The 20,402-nt window shown below is 39.6% G+C and overlaps 1 protein-coding gene across 1 annotated transcript; it reads right to left on the bottom strand.

Moving 5' to 3' along the window:
* Nucleotides 1–3,579: 3,579 nt before the first annotated feature.
* On the bottom strand, nucleotides 3,580–6,009 carry LOC121752258 (probable polygalacturonase At1g80170). Its single transcript, XM_042147234.1, has 3 exons — nucleotides 5,348–6,009; nucleotides 4,649–4,980; nucleotides 3,580–4,463 (listed from the first exon to the last, which is right to left on the bottom strand). The coding sequence occupies exons 1-3, from the start codon at nucleotides 5,950–5,952 to the stop codon at nucleotides 3,973–3,975; spliced, it is 1,428 nt and encodes a 475-aa protein (XP_042003168.1). The 5' UTR covers nucleotides 5,953–6,009; the 3' UTR covers nucleotides 3,580–3,972.
* Between the last annotated feature and the right edge of the window lie 14,393 nt (nucleotides 6,010–20,402).

The following is a 20,402-nucleotide window of genomic DNA, read 5'->3' as shown; positions in this document are numbered from 1 at the left end:
TCCGCCAGGGGCGTTTCCGGCGATGTCGGGGTGGGCACCCAGTGTCCAGATGCCGGGGAGGGCACCCAGTTTTGATTTTTCGACTGGTTCGTCGCACACATCGACGCCAACGGAGGCTGCGCCTCCGGCCCAGTTTGACACTTTCTCCTTCGATGACTTGGGGTTAGATCTTCCGGTGTTCCGGATGCTCCCGTTCAAACGGGGGGCGCAGGGCGGGGTCGGGGCGCCCCAAAGAAGAAAGGCAAGGGAAAAGGGTCGGCGAGTCCTCGCAGCCGGGTGAGGACGGCAACTCGGTACGGAGGAGGTGGACGGATGCGGAGAACGTCGCGCTGTCCAAGGCGTGGGTGAGTGTTTGCGACGATCCTCTCGTTTCGAACAACCAGAGGATCGTCAACTTGTGGGGCAAGATAGCAGCAGCCTACCAGAGGTTTTGCCCGGAGGGGAGGCCACGCAATGGGGAGGATTGCCGGAAGGGGTGGGACCGAATCAGGGTTGCGGTCTCCCGATTTTCGGGCTTGTACACCAAAGCCCTCCGCATGATGAGCAGTGGGCAAACGGAGGAAGACTGCAGGAGGATAGCGGAGAAAGCCTTCCCCCTGAAGGGGGTGTACAAGGAATTCACCTACTGGAACTGCTATCTTGTGCTGAACGACTCCGAGAAGTTCCGAGTAGGTGTCGACTCTGGCTGGCCGAAGAAGCAACGGTTGAACTATTCCGGTGATTTCAGCGGCAGTAGCGGTGGTTCCCACGACCTCCCTGAGACGGCCCAGGAGGTCCCGACCCCTCGTTCGTTTGCTCGCCGTACTTGCCCGGTTGGGCACAGGCGGGCTCAACGGGAGGCGAGGGGGGTCGCCGGGGGGTTAACAAGAGGTCCAGTCGGCATCCCCCCTTGGCCAATCCACAGCGGATCTCAAATTCTTCACGCGTCAACAAACGCGCGCTCAGATGGTCAAGACGATGGCCGAATGGCGGGCGGCGGTGGACCTCGTGGAGAAGAGTTTGCTTCAAACATTGCTCCTGAGCATGCAGGAGGATTTGGAGGCGGCACGGAGGGAAGCCGCCGGGAGTAGAGGTGGCGGCGACGGAGGCGGAGGCGATGGTGGCGACAGCGACGGAGGAGACGACGACGGCGACGAGGAGTGAATTATTGTACTTTTTAAAAAATTATTGTAATTTTTTTAATTATTGTACTTTTTTAAATTATTGTACTTTTTAAAATTATAATAGTATTATTAATGTTTCCCGTATATGTCTGGTAAATTAAATTTCGTATATTGTGTGATTGTTAATTATTTCATTTTGTATATATTTGTTAATAGTGATGTGGATATTATGTGGTTAGGCCATGACTGAGCTATTGCTGGGCTATTTGCTTGTTTTGATGATGTGGCAGGAGGATTTTTAGTGCTGATGATGTGGCAGTGGCTAGGCTATGGCTGGGCTATTGCTGGACTATTCCTATTGTAGATGGCCTAAATTGAAATGGGATAAATTTTAATAGATAAAACAAAAGGGAAAAAATAGTACTAGTTTACTAATAGATGTACGTATTGTTTATTTTTATAATAATGAAGAGAAACGAAAAGGTCTAGTGTATGGGACCCCCAACACTTTGAACAATATATAAATAATGACAACATCCACAATACTTTTCTTATTTTTTATTATGATAAAGAAAAAAAAGAAAAAGTAAAGGAAAAGGAAAAAGAACAGAGATGCAAATGGTGGTGAGCGTTGAACAGGAGCATGATATATATTGTGATAAGATCTTAATATTTTCTTAAATGCTAGGGAGAATTGGAAGTTACTCTCTGTCCCGGCTTAAGTAATTGAAATCTTTTTAGCCATTATTTTATAAAAATAATAACATATACTTAAAATGAAGAGAAAGAAAAGTAAGAGATTAAATAATATGTATTTATATTATTCTCTTACTTAATTTACGTTCTCTCAATTTTAACTATTTATGTAGTATCATTTATCCTAAACACGTGCCGAAAATCAGTCAATCACTTATCGAATGTACGTATTATTTTTGGGAGAACAATAGTCTTTAATGTGCTTCTAATACATGAACTTATTAATTTGATATGGTCTATGACGGCAGGCCAGGCCAGGCCGGGTTGGGTTTCAGACTATGTTTATAAAATGAAATTGCAACGATATGGAAGAAGCGAATCTAAATGGAGCTAAAGAAGGCAATTGCTCCACCTCATATTTTCCAACCTATATTAGTATCTGTTTTTAAGTTTATTTCTTTTAATCTCTCATTAAATATCCCGTTTAAATTCTTTAAAAAATCTATACTAATATAAATGGAGAGTTGTCTTGAAGCTTAAGGGTGTATTCACTATGTAAGAATTAGGCAATTCTTGGCCCAATTGGGGTAATCATGGTTGTTCATCTTTCACTAATTAATCGTTAGAGGCCTTATAATTGGGGTCAACCTGCACTGTTCATACCAATTGAGAAAGAATTGAAATCTTGCCATAATATATTGTACAAACTCTAAACTATGATCTGAACTGTTAAAAAATATCAACAGATAATAAAATAATAGCAACAGAAAATATCAACAGATAATAAAATAATAGCAACAGAAAATATCAACACAATGTCAACATATTATCAACACAACACCAACCGTTGACACTGTGTTGACATTTTTGTTGCTACTATTTTGTCATCTGTTGACATTTTCTAATGGTCCAGATCATATTTTGGAGTTTGTATAATATTTATAGTTTGCATTTGATCACATTCTTCTTGTCATATATGTAAGATTTGTTTGTGCATTGAAAAGTGCACCAAGAAATGGACTTGATTTTACACATTTGCCCCACATTTCCACCTTTCCACTTGGAGGGATAAATTTATCAATCCATAATTCTATTAGGTCAAAGTCAGCATTTTGGATTACTATTTGGGCCTTATTTAAATTCAAATCTTGTATACTAAACAATGTGGTCTAGAAACTTGGAAATGTTAGAATTGAAATTCTTCTAAAGTGAACACACCAAGAGTGTCCACAATAGAGTGGAGCGGCCACGATTCCGCCAACGCACAGCCATAAAAACTCTTCCACATCACACCCGCCACAAATCACATTCTTTTATCATTGTTGGTATATTTTAATTGGACTGGAACAAAATTAATTCGACAAAAATAAATAGAATGGAATTGAATGAAAAAAATGAATAGGGAATAAATATTTTATACTCCTTCCATCCCCAAAGAATATGCACTTTGGGGTCGGCACGAGTTTTAATGTAAAATTGGTGAAGTAAGAGAGATGTAGAGAGAAAAGTAAATAAAGTATTGTTAGTGGAGAATGAGTTCCAATTCATTAGAGAGAAAAGAATTTCTAAAATTAAAAAGTGCATATTCTTGTGGGACGGACTAAAAAAAAGAGTGGTAGATAAAATTTTAAAAATAAAATTAAAATTCAAAATTTTTGGCGGACTCCGTCGCCGGCGTGCAATAGGTGCCACGGCTCCGCCACCGTCCCGTCCAGCCCTCCCCGCCGCGAACCACCTATTCTGAAAACTCTTAAATGTTATTTTGGCATAAAGTTGGGTATTGGTTAAGATTAATTAATTAATTAGTTATCAATTATCTATCAATACATATCTGAAAAATAAAATAAAAGAAATCAGAAAAACTGTAGACGAACAATACATAATGGCTTCCCATATACTCCAGACCTTTCAATTCTCCAATATAGAAATTTGGCTTTGAATCTTTTTAGCACTCCTCCTCCATTAGTTTCAACTCCAAAGGCTTAGGAGCTTTGAATAAGAGGAAAGTGACGATATCTAAAAGTTGGTGATAGGAAGGCGGTCGTGGCGGTAAGTGTTACTACTAACATTTCATTCAAGATTTAGATACCAGAAAAACAGAAGAGCAAGGAATTGAATAAGAGCATGCATGCCATAATTACTTCACAACCATGCATCTTCATCTCCCCTTCCCTCATTTTTGCCACAATCCAGTATAGAAATTGAGCAACGAAACATTATTCACAGTTGAGGGAAGAAAATCGAGTGGATTATTCCACTGTTTGTTGTTCTTCTCCTCAGCCCACCTCATGCTCACATCTTCAAGATCCAACCCATCAATGTGTTCCATCATCAGCCCTGCCGTGCTGCGATTCACCAGCCCCTGGCACCCTGGTCTGTAGTCCACAAGCCCGCCCGTGTAGTCTGTCCACCGCTTGTAACTGAGGCTCACGTTATGCAGCTTTATGTTGCTCAGGACTCCACCTTCTGATCCTGACAAGAACACTCCATTCTCTGAAGTTGCAGTGATGTTTATGAACCGCAGGTTGGAAATGGAGCCGGCTCTCGAGCTGCTGTCTCTCGGGCAAGTTGTGATGTAAATAGGTTCTGCTCTTCCCCACCATAGTTCGTCGTAGTACCTTGTGCTGATATTGATGTTCGAAAATGTAATGTCGCTAACATTCCCTTCATCACCACAAACATCAAGACTAGGTTCAGACACTTTATAGTAGTATGTTTGATCTTTATAGAAGCAAGCCATCAATATCTAAACATACAACTACTTGATCGAATACGCTTCTTTCCAAACACGACCAAGCTTTTTCAAGAAAAAGGCTAAATGGAATTAAATGTGAACAAGATATCTGTACCTCCATCTCGTATCTGTAGGGCGAGCCCTCTGTGGGATTCGAAAATGGTTATGTTGTAGAACAACAAACCTCTGAAAGCATACCAACTGGCACTTCCGAGTTTGATGGCTGAGGACTTGGTTCTAATCCAGCAATTGGTTGCAGTGAGATTGTGGAGAGGGCTATTATAAGTCTTGGGACATATAGCATCATCTCCTGTGTCTATGGTGCATCGAGTTATCAATGTATTGTTCGAGTCCTCAATGTCTATGCCATCGTTGTTAGGCGTGTTGAAGTCCCCGTAGATGGAAGTGTCGTGGATCGATGTGTTTTGACATCGAACAATATGCAGGCTACAACGACAGGAACAACAAACATTTATTTGGAATCAGGTTAAGCAAGCAGAGTAGCATCAACAACAGCTCTACCAATCTCATATTCATTGAGATTTTGAGATTTTGCGTATGTTTAAGTCTTTATCAGTGTGCAATTAGAGATTTCACACAACTTATCACAAACAGAAGCAGCTCTCTCTCTCTCTCTCCTAGGGTTCATCTAAAAGATGCACAAACAATTTTCTCTTTGTCGAGGTTCTAATTCACATATGTAATTCAGCAATTGAGTTTGATCATCGCAAAAAGAAGCAGCTTTCTCGATCAATTGAAGATCTATAACACAAAAACAAATGAAAATTTGAAGCAAGCAAAAATCGAAATGTACCACCAATAAGCAGGCTGATTGAAGCTGATATTCCAGATCCTCACATTTTCGCAATCAATAAAACCTACCAACCGCGGGCGGCACTCATCGCCTGAGCACGCGCCAGTGCGATTCCAGCTCACCATCACATTCTTCCTCTCATCGAATCTCGTCACGAACTCCAAACCCTGGCCGTTGATCTCCCCGCCGCCTGTGATCCCCACGTCCGACGCATTCTCCGCCAGCACCACGTACCACTTCTCCTGCTTCTCAGGGTAGTCCTGCAGCCTGGTGCCGCCGAGGATGGTGGCGTTCCTAGAAACGTCCAGCACGACGCCGGATTTCAGGTACAGCGTCGCCGTCAGGTAATTTCCCGGCGGGAAGTGGACCTGGCAGGTGCGGAGATGGAGGGCGGCGGAGGAGGCGCAGTCGTCGATGGCGGATTGGATGGCGACGGTGTCGTAGCGGCGGCCGCGGCCTGTGGCGCCATAGTCAGCGACGGAGACGGAGAGGTCGTCGCCGCAGCGTTGGAGGATGGAGAGGCGTGACGTGGCGGATAGGGATTGGAGGAGAGTGAGAGCTATGAAGAGATATTCGATGCGGATAAGAGTGGTGATTGGATTCATGATATTGTTTTTTCTTGAGGAAAATATTCGGAAGTTTTATAAATCCTTTAGCTATTTTATTTTTATTTCCAACATTATATTATAATCATGATTAATTAATAAATAGGACACACAAGTATTTACATAGTAGTACTTTATTTTTGGCAATATTTTTATGCTATCGCAAGTTGATGCTGATACATCAGTTTTGTTAGATAAGGAATAGTCCACTTTCATTATCCAGGAAATTGATGTGCATAAATCTTGCAAGCAAAGTCCAACCTCAACAATCAATTAAAATATCTTTCTCCTATGACAGATAAGTCACCCTTACTGACACTCCCATCAAATAAGTGGAAGACTAATCGAATAACTAATACTAATATAATATAATACTAATATAATATAATAGAAAATACTAATATAATAGAAAAGAAAAGAACTGTATGCAACTTTAAACTATTACTAATTCGGTCCAGAAAAATAAAATAGTATTTAGTGTGGATAACATGAGATTTAGTACACAATTAGTAAAATAAGAGAGATATAACGATATTTGCATGTAAAAACCACGTCCTCCCATACTTAAGTAGAGGAGAGGCTGCGCGGTAAAAACTCGCGAGTTCAACTCAAGAATCAAGAGTATGTAACAAGTGGTACGTCTGGTTTACCTGAATTCGTGGAGAAGTGGTAACTCAAGTAAACAATTTGCAGGAGGAATGAAGTTAGGGGGAAGGATATCCTGCTATGCATAGCAAGGGGCGGTTTATTTTATGAATAAAATGCAAGGATACTTGTTTTTATCCTTTTTTTTCTTCGAGTGAACTGCACAAAATGGCCCTAACTTTTCGCCTTGTAACAGCAGAGATCTCTAACATTTAAAAATCTCATCACAGGTATCTAACAAAATATATAATCACAAACCGTGTTTTTTCAGACCATAACACCCTCCGGGCTTGAAATATGGTCGCCACTGCATCATCTGCTGCATGTGCTATTGACGAGACGGCAAAAGCAATTGATGTGACAGAAACATCATGTCTTTTGTCATCTCTTATCTTCCCACTGTAGACGCCGCTTCAGACGACCTGCATTGAAATTTTCCTATTTCCCTCCAATCCACTTTCACTTCATCATTTTCGTCTGGCATAACCCTATCTCACCACATTTTTCTACTCATTCTCGGAAAACACTGCTTCATTTCACGCCATTTTCATCAATGCCTCCAAAACGGAGACGAAGTACCGCTGGAGCGTCCTCCGCCCGTAGTTTTTCAAGGCGCAAAAAGAAGCCGCCAACGCCATCGTCTTCGTCACCATCACCTCCAGCATCACATAGATACGGTAGAAGGGGTCGAGGACCGGAGATAATCGACGTAGACCCAGAAACATGGAGCATTCGCGATCCTCTTCTGGATTTCTTTGTCCCGGAAGAAGAATATAGTAAGTTCAAATTTAAAATTCCAAGCAAACGATTTTGAATGTGATTTAGAGCTCCGAAAATTGGTTGTTTTGTGAAATTGTTTTGATGTCGTCGTGTTTGGGAAATTGTTTTGACTGTGATTTAGGACTTTATATGTGAAATTTGTTAGTTTAAATTTGGAATTTTTCTAACTCTACAAACCCTAACAGGGGACCGTGTCGGGATGTTTTCCGTCGCTTTTCATCACGGATGGTCAATCTTTGAAATCAATGGACAAAAGAAGTATGTTGGGGGGCAATTGACATTCTTTGACTTTTGCAATATTCGCCAATTCGAGCTCTTAGATCTTTCCAGTATAGTGTTGCGATTGAGGTACGATAGGAAAACCATTTGTGAGTTTTATTACGTCCATCCAAGGTACAGTGATGGTTGTATGGGCGTGGACATAGGAGGTCCCATTGCTGCCCATTACTGACGATCCAGATCTGGCCCCTTTTCTCGAAGTCGCCGCTACTAGCACAAAGCTAGTTCACATTTATCTCGTGGAGATGACAGAGGCGGCCGCCTTGCTCAAGAAGCGAAAGGAAGAAGCGGAGGAGTTTCTAAAATTTGTGAAAGCTTGTAAAAAACCCACAGTGGTCATTGAAGAGATTGACGAACAGGAACCAATTGTGCCGAAGCTTAAACCGAAAAGGAAGAAACATTAGCACGAGGAGAGGAAACCATCAGCACCATTATTGATGCTTGAGTGGTACCCTAGGGATGTCGAGTTTGAGGAGTATTTGACCAAAAGTTTGGAAGACAAACGTCGCGAATGGAAGAGGGAAGAGGAGGCAACACGTAAGAATTTGATGGATGCATTTGCATCATGTAGTGCAGAACAAGCCGAAGCTGTTGTGGTGGAGGTTGAAGAGAATGATGCAGTCGATGGAGTTATTGGACAAGGAGAGGTCCATGCATGCGAAGCTGTTGTGGTGCAAGATGTCCCAACCCCAATTCACCCCATGTCAAGACCTCCTACTGGGCAATCATTTCCTACTCCAATTCACCCCTCTGTTACAGATATACAACCTGCGGTTGAGGTAGAAGATGGAGTTGAACAAGTTAGACATGGCGAACACGTTATATAACCTGAGGTTGAGGTTGAAGCAGTTGTAGACCCTGCAGAGGTTAGTACACTACTGTGGACTATGTTTGTGATTTATTATTTATGTTTGGTATTCATATGTGATTCATCTTGTGGTCAGATTGGGCAGCATGAAGATAAAGCAATTGTAGACCCTGATAGCGTGGCAGAGGCAGAGGTTAGTGCACACCTTTGTACTAGAGTTGTGATTTATGTTTGTATGTATGGTGTTCATTTGTGATTTTATGTTAAATCAGATGGGGCAATCTATTCACAGTCAAGATGTTCAACATGTTGAAGACAGTGTGTACAACCCGACCCTGGATTTGTCAGACGAACCTCAATGTCAACTGCAGTCGGAAGTTCCCATTGTCGAGGAGATTCCGGATGAATTGCTATTGTCCGGACTTGAACGTGGTGTGGAACATGCTGGACATGAAGTGCATGATGGGCCTGAAGTGCAGGGTGGACCGGTAGTGCAAGCTGGACCCGAAGTACAGGGTGGACCGGAAGTAGAACCTCAAGAGGAGGTATACATTCCATCGTTTGAGTACGTTCCGGACGGCTGCCATCTCCATAACGAGGGACCGCCGACTGATGATGAAGACGATGAGATGGACCATTTTATCTCGTTGGCACACATGTGCCGGGATGAGCAGCTTTTCACCTCATATTACGAATCCATTTTCCAACAACAACATGCGAGACATGAGCCAGAGAATGTAGACCAGCCGGGTGAAGGCGAAGACCAGCAGGGGTCAGGGGGTCAGGGGATAAACGGCGGAGGAAGTATTCGCCTTATGTGGACAAGATGAACATGACAGATAGCCCACTTTTCGAGGAAGAATTTGTGGACGAGCTACAAGATATTGATGACCTTGAGGATTTGGAGGGTTTGAAGAAAAGAGGCATAAAGTTTACCCCGTTCAAGCTCATGAGTAATGAGCTTCCGTTGTGGAAGTCTGGTGATGTTTTTAAGTATAGAGATTTCTTCTATGACGTGTTGAGGCAGTACGCAATAATGACCAGAAGGCGGGTGTAAGTGAAAAGAAGTGACGGCGACAAACTTCGAGCGATTTGTAAAGGGCAAGGTTGTGAGTGGTATGTGTACTTGAGGAAGCACGAAAAACACAACGGTCGGGATTACGTGGTGATGAATATGCAACGCGATCACGCGCACACATGCTCTCAGGTGTTGGATTCGAAGTGGCTGATGACAAAGTGGCTAGGTGAGCGTTACATGGAGAAGATCAAAGCCAACCCTCACATTCCACTTGCAGCTATACGGCAGTGTGTCGATGAAGATTTTAGGCTGAAGATAGGTAGGATGAAGGCATATCAGGCCAGAGAGCATGCACTGGACGACATATTCGGCTCTGCGGCAAACCAATACAGAAACTTGTTCTACTACAAAGCCGAATTGGAGCGGACGCACCCTGATTCTATCATACATATACATTATGAGAATACGATGGATTCTGGCGCCGTGGGTCCGAGATTCCTGATGTTCTATTGCTGTCTAGGCGCATTGAAAAAAGGGATGGATGCAGTTATGTCGGCCAATTATCTTCTTCGACGCTTGTTTCTTGCGAGGAATGTACAAAGGACAGCTCATGACTGCAATGGGAATTGATCCCAACAATGGCTGGTGGCCGATTGCTTGGGCTGTGACTGAGGTCGAGAGTTATGTCCAGTGGAAATGGTTCGTGGAGTACTTATATGATGACCTTAACTTGCATGCAAATGGCCCACGATATGTGTTTATGTCTGACCAACAAAAGGTATGGCTGCAGTGATTTCAATATTACATAATGTACTTGGTATGTGATTTAATTTTATCTATGATTTGATCAATACCTTATGTACTGGAATTGTGATTTTTTGGTAATTTTTGTTTGTTGTGTTGCATCAGGGGCTTGCAAAGTTGATTGCTGAGGAATTCCCACAGAGCGAGCATCGCTTCTGTGTTCAGCACATATACAACAATTTCAAGAAGAGATTTGTCGGAGGAAATTTCAAAGACCGGTTGTGGGAGATTGCCTCGAGTACCACCCTCGAACATTATGTGGACAAAATGGATGCTTTACAGACCGAGTATCCCCAAGCACATCAGTGGCTTTCTGGAGTTGCTCCCAAAGAAAAGTGGGTCAAGGCATTTTTCTCTTCACACACTTGTTGTGATGTGCTCCTCAACAACATTTGTGAGACATTCAATTCGAAGATTGCATTGGCTCGAGAGAAAGCAATTATCAGCATGTTGGAGGACATTCGAACAAGTCAAATGGAAAGGATTCAGATCAGAGGCCAGTGGATCAAAAGCTACGATCACGCAGTCCCTCCTGTTATCAAGGAGCTTGTGGATAAGTGGTACGCGCAGGCTTCATCGTGGAGGGCTACATGGAACGGACAGTCTTCATACCAAGTAACTGGGCCGTCTGGCCAATATGTTGTCAACATGCGCGATTTTACATGCTCCTGCAGATTGTGGCAGCTAACCGGAATCCCGTGCACTCATGCTATCGCAACAATCAACAAGAATGGCGACGAGGTGACGCGATTCGTTTCCCGCTATTATTTGAAGTCAACAATGATTATGCTGTACGAGAATGTCCTTTACCCAATCAATGGGGTGGACAATTGGCCCAAGACTACTTCTGATGGTGCGGTGGAACTGGCGCCCCCGAGGTCAAAGCGACAGCGTGGTAGGCCGAAGAAACTGAGACGTGAGGAGCCCCAGATTCGTCTTCATGCGGATGGAGGTTAGTCATTATGAAATGTCATCGGTGCGGTCAAGAAGGTCATAATAGGAGGACATGCAGCAATGATCCTCGGACAGATGCCCGTTCTCAGGTTGGGGAGACTTCGCAGCATAACGGGTCGCGTGAACGTGGTGAGAGTACTTTGCCTGAATCGTCAAATAATCGTTGACGCCAAGAGGTACTATGCAATAAGCATCTGCAACTATATTCTCTACTTGTACACAGTGCTTTGTCATATATACTTACTATACTATTAATTGTTGCAGCCTAATGTTTCGGATTCGGGACCAAGCAATCGGACCAGGACTCAGCCTCAGAGATGTGGCCGCCGCGGTGATCAAGATTGACGAGCCTTACTTACTCTAAAAACTTTGTGTTTGTTTGGGATGAGTGAACAATATTTTGTGGTAGTGTTGATATGATGTGTATGTTAACGACGAGTTGTTATATTTTGGTGGCAGTGATGATATGATATGTATGTTACAGACTAGTTTGTACCAAATTACTCTAGTATTTTGGTGGAAATGATATCATGACATCTTTTGGTGGCATTTGATAGAGTACTTCGTCGGTTTGTATTCATTTGTGTACATGGTTTGTGATTTCAGTCATAGTTGAGTAACTACATTCGTGATTTCAGGCATAGATGAAAACAAAACGTAATCAATCAACATCAGACATTTGATAGAGTACTTCCTCGGTTTGTATTCATTTGTGTACATAGTTTGTGATTTCAGTCATAGTTGCGTAACCTCATTCGTGATTTCAGGCATAGATGAAAACAAAGCATAATCAATCAGATAACGACATAGCTTTGTTATAACAGTAGAAAAATTACAATGCATAAGAACAAGATTGTGATTTTTAACTGTCGAAAAGTTGTTGCCGTTTTACCAATTGTTAGCGCTCATGCGTCACACTTTTCAGTTTTCATGCCCAGTTGTAACTTCAAGGCTTCAAACTCCACAGTTTTCATGCGCAATTTCTCTTGCAGAACACCTTCAAGTAGCGATTTGGCTTGAAGTTCAGATTCGAATTGGTCTCGCTCAAGTTTCACTCTCTGAAAGTAATTGTCTTGGCTTGGGGATAGACTCGCATCAAACCATTAAAAAAACTTGCAATCATCTTCTTGCATAATACTTTCGCATTAATCTTTCTGCCAACAAAATTAATGGAAAAACGAACAAAATACATGATTTTAACCTTCCATATCGGGCAGCGATAGTAACGTCTACTCGGGTTAGCAACCGTCCTAGATGTCACAAGCTCAGCCTCAAGATCGTGATTACAATTCACAATTTTGGGACGAGGCCAATTCCAATTTAAGCTTGAACCGAAAGATTGAGAAGAAGAAGAAGAAGACGACATTGCAACACGACCTGAATTCAATTCGACAGTACAAAATTCAAATCAGCAATGCAATTTCGCCGAAACATAGCACATAGCACATAGCACAAAAACTAAAATCATAATTCCAGATGCCCAACTGTAAACTTCAACCAAGAATTGCAAAATTTTCCAGATGCCCCGACTGTAACCTTACAACCATAAAATTCGACCAACAATTGCAAAATAGTTTTTCAGATGCCCGACAGTAACCCTACAACAAACAAAAATTCAACCAACAATTGCAAAATAAAATTCCAGATGAAATCGCCTAAACCCTTGTGGATACCCTAAATTTAGCGAAATCCAGATGAAATCCCCTAAATTCCAGATGCCGAACAAATGAAATCCCCTAAATTTCAGATGCCGAACAAAATAAAATCGCCTATTATGTTTAGAGAGGGAAATATGAAACCCGACGAAGATGAAAGATGAAAGAAACAGAGTGTCTATTCTGTTTGGAGACGAATGAAATCATTTAGAGATGGAGGGAAAGATGAAAGAAAATAGGAGAATGGAAAAATAGTGTCTATTCTGTTTGACAAGACAGCTCTTACACATGCAGACTATGTGCAACATAGGGTGCATGTTTAGTAGGTAAATAGTCTAAACTGCCCTTCAGCTCATTTGGGCATTTTCGTCCGGAAAATGGCAAAAAACACAAGGTTTGTGATTATATATTTTGTTAGATACATGTGATGAGATTTTTAAATGTCAGGGGTCTCTGCTATTACACGACGAATAGTTAGGGCCCTTTTGTGCAGTTCACTATTTTTCTTTTTTCCTTTAATTTTATTTAATTGTGCGTTGAAATAGCACAAACTTGCTGTACATAGCAGAGGGATCCATTTCCATGAAGTTAGAGATGTGAGCTTATCTGGACCAGACAGATTGATGAAGCTCATCACAATGCCACAGCTGTTGGAGCTGTAATTTTCTGGTCCCCTCGAGTTGTCCCTCGGTGCACACGAATGGAGCAAACACGCCGTTGTAGCTGGTGTCGTTTGAAGATCCATTAATTCTACATGTTAAAATTCAAGATTTGGCATGAAAATTAGATCAAATTTAGTTCAGATAACCCTTCCTATATACTATACATAACCATTAGCATCAAAATGCGTTGCAATGAAATTTATTGATGAGAAATAACAAGGGGAGCATCATCCATGAGAACGCAAACAGAGCATAGTCTTTTTAATGAAAGTCTGGCATAACTAAATGTCAGACATCTTGAAGTGCAAGTGCATCAATTAATTTGGATGTTAGAATTGGAATAACATGTTGTAGTTTGTCATCTTGCTTTTGGTAAACTATTACCAAATTCTGTGTTTGCGCCCATCTCAATAATCACAAAGCTGATAATATCATGCCAACATATTTACAGACTGAAATTTTATTTTTAAACATCTATTTAAATGCATCATACAAATCCCGACAAGATATGTTTAATGTCCCAGTCCCATACTTGTTTAACTGAATTCTATCGAATCACCAATTTAGGCCAAATTAAACACAAAACAAGAATTAAGAACCACATTGTTTTTTTCTTTATGCAATTATCAATAATTATGTAAACAAACAATATACAAGCCAAATCATTAGCAAAGGGCTGTAATAGTCGAGTAAAATGTCATTCGATTGCCATGACTAATTATTGAATAATCCATCTAGGATTAAGTTATGAAATTATTTTAGTTGGAGGGAGTGACTATGACTAATAATCACATGATTATCCATCTCGAATTAAATTGTGAGATTCCTCATTAATCAAACACAAAGGGATGTCAATCAGGCCGGCCCATCGGGTTTCGGGCCAACCCTACTCGGGTTGAGGATCAATCCGGTGCGAGCTAATCAGGTTGTGATTTCTTTCGGGTTATAGAAGTTCGACCCTAACCCTAAAAGCTCGGGTTTCGGGCTAGCCCATCAGATTAATCGGGTTACTACCGATAATGTTAACATGCGATCAATCCAACAAATAATGATTAAAATTAGTTATATGCTTAAACTCAATTATAAACATGATCAAATACTAATATTTGAGATATTTCGTGAATTTTTAATGCATGCTTTAGAAATTTAAATATTTTTTAGTGAATTTGAAGTTTTAAATTTATTTATTAATTATTAATTATTATATTAATAAAAATTTTAATATGTAATTTTTATATTTAATATAAAACCGAAAGTTATTTTTTAGTTATCTATGTTATAAAATTAATCAATGAAATGTCGAATTAAGAATTAAAAAATAGAATAAAAGAAACTTTCGGGCTTTCGGGTCTGGCCCCTAAGGCCATCCACATCCATGTCTCAATAAAATCTCTTAACCGTCTCATCCCTTAACTATTAATGAGCCCACTGCACTTTTTACCCCCTCTCTTAACTAAGAGACAACACATGCATCCCTCCATCTCTTAACCATCTCATCCCTTAACTATTCATTTAATTTCATTTTTTATTTTTATTTCCAACAAATTCAATTAATATTTCATTGAAATATTAAATTAATACTAATAATTCATAAAATCATTAAAAACCACGAAAATTACAACTTCCGAAAATATGAAAAATACATAATTGAAATCCTAATATTTATAGAAGTAATTGGGAGCTTAAAAAAATAGAAAAAAATTAAAATATTGGAAAAAACGGCTATAAACTACTAGTATTTTTGGTAAAAAATTTATTATTATTATTTTTAATTTTTGAATTTTTTCAGAATTAAAAAAAAAACAACTTTAACGGATATAAACGACGCTCACTCGCAGGCCGACGAGTGGGCGTCACTACTGCACGGGAGCTCGCCATGTGGCCAACGCGCGTGGCGAGATAGCTCGCCAACCACCTCTTGGCGGAGGGACACGGAACGAGACGGAGCACCGGCATCGCCGTCTCGATGTCGTCTCGTCTCGCCGAGACCGAGCCCGCATCGAGACGGCGATGCAGATGCTCTAACGGGTTAGAGGTTAGTGGGGATGCGTGCTAATCGGGTTTTGATTTTATCGGGCTATAAATTTTCAGCCCTAACCTTATAAATTTGGTGGGACATTCGGACCAGCCCACGGGTTATGAGCTACACCAACATACAATACATATTTAATATCGAGATATAATTTTATAAACCGAACCGCCCTAAGAAACTGATATCATTTAAACTAACAATGATGGATAACAGAGTGTCGTGAGTCTTGTGACAATTAACCTTGTTGCATCCGCGGACTAGCTCTTGTTACAGCTTCATTCTGGCATTAATCTTCTCCCTCATTGCCAGCATTTTTACATCAATTAAAGATCAATTACAAAACTTAATTGCACTTTTCGCGGTTACCTAATCTAGATTAGCGATATGATTAGGACGCGATGAGAGATTAAGCTGTGGCTTGGCTGCGGCGAACTCTGACGTGAAGCTCCTCGCCGCTGCCTTTGACAAGTTTCGATTGCTGCTATATACTCATTTTTTAAAAATGATAATAAATAGCTATAGTGGAGATAATAAAGTAAGAGAGAATAGTGTATATGAGAGTTTTCTCTACGTTGTTCTCTCTTACTTTACCGTATCTCCATTTTAACTATTTATTATAATTTTTCTAAAACGAGGGCGGAAAATGAAATATGACAAATTTTTAGGAACATGGAACTATTTTTTTTATTTTATTCGATTCTTTCACCTACCTAAGAAAACAATGTTAAATGACTTTCACACAATACAGAGTGGAGTTTACCTCTTATTTTCTCTCCAATGATAGCGCATTGCTTAAAGAATAATTGTAAAATAAAATAAAAAAAATTGCGATAATATAATCAAATTAGTATTAATGGATAACGAGATAACATTAATAATAGTATAATATTTTATAAAAAAAAGTTCAAAAAATATAATTGAATTAATTTTCATGAACAGATGGGAAAAATTCATGGCCGAAATTCTCAAAGTACATGAAAATAGGAAAAATTTCCATATTTGATAGACTATTTTTTTACACATTTAACTGTGCGTAAGTGAAGTGCATATATATTCTTTCGGGGAAAAAACATGCTCCCTCCGTTCACCAAAAAATAGTTTTATTTGTGGACGGCAAGTTTTAATAAAAAATTAGAAAAGTAAGAGAGAAAAGTGAGAAAAAATGAGAGACATGAAAAAAAAGTGGGTAAATTATGAGAGAGGAGAAAAGTAAGAAAAGTATGGAGAGAAACTCTCAATTTATAGAAATGGACTATTTTTTTGGATATCTTAAAATGACAAAATGTTACTACTATTTTTTAATGGACGGAGGCAGTATTTTCACCTAAATAATGATACTCTATCTTTGAAAAATACTAGATAATTTTAAAATGACATGAATTTTAATGTACAATTGATAAGATATGGGCTTGGATGGTAGCTTGAGAAGTAATTTTCATGGAAGTGGAGTTAGTAGGCTTTTGGTGTTTGGTACAAGGGAGAAACAACCATTTCTAATACTTGTCCTCTAACTTGATTGAGTTACAATGAAACCCGTTTAGTTTTTATTGAAGGGGTTGGCAGCGGAAGCATGCGTTCTAACGGATCACATATACGGATCTATTTAGCAGATTATTCAGACAAATTCTATTCGCGTAATTATCACATGTATATGCTTATGACTTGAATTTCAAACATGCTTTAGCACAAATAATCCCTAAAACATGCTTACTACGGAGTTAGCCAATTTACCGATTTGATTCTCCAAAGAATCGTCGATTGCTCGCGCCTTCTCCACGATGATCTTCAATATTAGACCACGGATCTTCTGGCTGGTGTCCCGAACTCTATTCCGACATCAGGGTGGGCTGATCTTATCGAAACACTAGTACTCGAATAAAGAAGACGGAACTTTCTCACGGAGGAAGAGAGAGAATTTTCGAGCTCCTCTCAAAATAGAGGGGGACGAAAATTTCATTGTGAAAATCAATTGATTTTCTGTCTCCTTTATTCTCCTATTTATAATAGTTCATATTGGGCCCAATCAGAGATCTATGGAAGGTTTTGGATATGGGCTTCCCCAATTAGCTTTTTACTAATTAAATTGAACCCACAATTTAATACAAGCTTATATTGGAATATTACGAGCAGCCACTATAGACGTAATATTGACCTCCCCATCCAAATCCGAAATTACAAGTAATCCGGGTTTTCATTTTTGTTTATTATTTATTTCCCGCGCTTAAGATATAAATGTCCATTAATTAATTAAAGTCTACTATGGACTTAATTAATTAACATCTTATTAATTCCAAGAGTGGACTTAGCAATAAACACTTATTTATTGTTCATAGAGTAATAAAACTCCAACTGGCCAATTTCCGAATAATAAAACCTTGTTCAAGCTCCTCTTGAGGACATTATCAAACGAGACTCACCTCGCGCACGATTCAACATAATAGCAATCCTAGCACCGCTAGATAATGATCATCACTACCCAATATACCTGGATCGTTGAGTGACGAAAAACCCGCACCTTTGGTAAGTCAAAGTAGTAGATACTCAATATCGTATGCTCAATGCTAACGTACATTGATTAAGAAATAGATATTTATCAAGACCTCGTCTTTCAGTAGATAGCATAAAGACACGTCTTGCTGTTAGATCCATTCAGTGTTATATCACACCAACGTCATCTTATTTCAATAAGGCTTAGAAATAATCGGACTGACATTGCAACCTTTCACGATAGGTAGCCAAAGCCTATCTAGGTTGTGAAATTCTCCTTTTTCTTTTGCAAAGCAGTAGTTACCTTAAAGTGGACGACGCCCACAACCAGTCTACTAAGCAAAAGACGTAGGCTTTGTTTACTTCTTATGCATTTAAATGTTTATAAAACATCTTATAAACGCACAAGCAAACACAATGTAATAATATATTGATTCTATTCGTGCAAACTGCTCGAATGATACTGAATCGGGTCAAAAGTGGATTGTAGAGTTTTTCCGTACACAAGTAAGATTCTATTTAAGCGAAGTCGCTCGAAACATGCTTTTGAGTATACTAACCCTAACAATCTCCCACTTATACTCAAAACATGCTTTCGAGTATACCCACTGCCAAAAACTCTCCCACTTATACCCAAAGCAGGTCTTGGAGCTAGATATATCGAACTACCATTCATTTCACATCATGTTTGAAACATGTTGCCACAAAGGCAATTTATGTGAAAAATCTGCTTGGTTGTTCTCTGATAATATCTTTTCCACTACTATGTCTGTGCTGTGTACTTGATCTTTAATTAATTTCATCTCTCTAAGTGATTGCTTAGCTTATGATCTCGTGTTCCCCTGAGTTAGCCTTTGCTAGAGTAAAAATACTCATTGGCATACTCAAACTTACGATCAAAGCTTCTAGGAGTATACTCCTAATGTAAACACATATAATGAGGATGACTTACTCGATCACTGATTAGTCATAAGACTTAGTCAGTGTAACCCCAAGGACATTACATGAATGACTGGTAAACTAGAATATAGTGATTAGTCTTTCTCAAGTACTATGGTATATCCATTACCTCAATCAAAGTCCTTTGCCACAGTTAATATGATATATGATTGCTATGCAAAAGCACAACTAATATCAAACTTAGTACACATCATAGCATACATGAGACATCTATCTGCAGAACCAGTCTCATAATTCTTGTTCTCACTAAGTGTCAAACAACACTTGACTAGAGACAAGACAATTCCATCTTGAATGATAAAAACCTTTTCATGGAAATTCTAATGCTAAAATGTTCCAAGCAATGTATAGATATAGGATTCCTAAGAGAATCTCAACATTCTTTCTAGCAATCTTAAAGAATTAGATGCTTAGAATGTAATTAGTTTCTCTTAAATCCTTTATCTTAAACTGGGTAGACAACCAGTTTCCTACGCTATATGTCAATCTTAGTTGTTTGCAACTTTTATAGATTTCATCATCGTAGAGTACCAATAATACCATATTCAATGCACTTTCAACTTCCTTGTGCTTACAACACATTTAAGGGCACATGTCAAATTCGAAAGATTTGACAATCTCGCTAAAACACATACTTTGATTTAGATGCATGCCTAAGACCACAAAGGTCTTCATAAGCTTCTAATCATGTGTTTTTTGCCCTTTATTGCATACTTATTAGGATGTTCCACGTAGATGATTTCCTCTAGACCTCTATTAATAGAAAGTTGTCTTGACAATCATAATACATACATTCTAATTATGTAAGTGCTGATAGACAGTAGGATCGAACAAATCTTGGCACAACGACAGCGAGAAGATGATATTTCTCTTTGGGCATAGCCCATTGTCATTGTCTAGCCATTTGAGATCCACATTTACACTTGCAAATGTACTAGCTCCCACTGACTGACACAACCTGTAGGTAGTATTGCAAGTCTTGTAAAACATGTTGTCTATCTAAGATTGTAGTTTGGAATCTATCACCTTTTCAAGGACGAATATCCAAATGAACCAATTCCACATTGTAGTTAAAGGGATTATGTTCAAGTTAATCTAAGACTGGGTCTTACGACACTCTTAGACCCATGAACTTGTTATGTTCTTTAGGAACGCTCCCACTACGACATGGTTCTTACAATCTTAGGTTCTGAATTTGATTTTATTAGTGCAAAATTTCTAATGGTATGAGTCCTTGGTAACGTGGAAAATTCGATATCTCTTTGTCCTGAGAGTTATCACGCTGTTAGGCTTTTAGTTCCTTTCTTGATCTTCATACAAGAATTATATCTTTGAAGATTACAGAACTTATAATCTTACATCATTT

This window comes from Salvia splendens, chromosome 10, assembly GCF_004379255.2.
Source record: "Salvia splendens isolate huo1 chromosome 10, SspV2, whole genome shotgun sequence".
Classification (NCBI taxonomy): Eukaryota; Viridiplantae; Streptophyta; class Magnoliopsida; order Lamiales; family Lamiaceae; genus Salvia; species Salvia splendens.
This window is presented reverse-complemented; position numbering and strand designations above follow the sequence as displayed.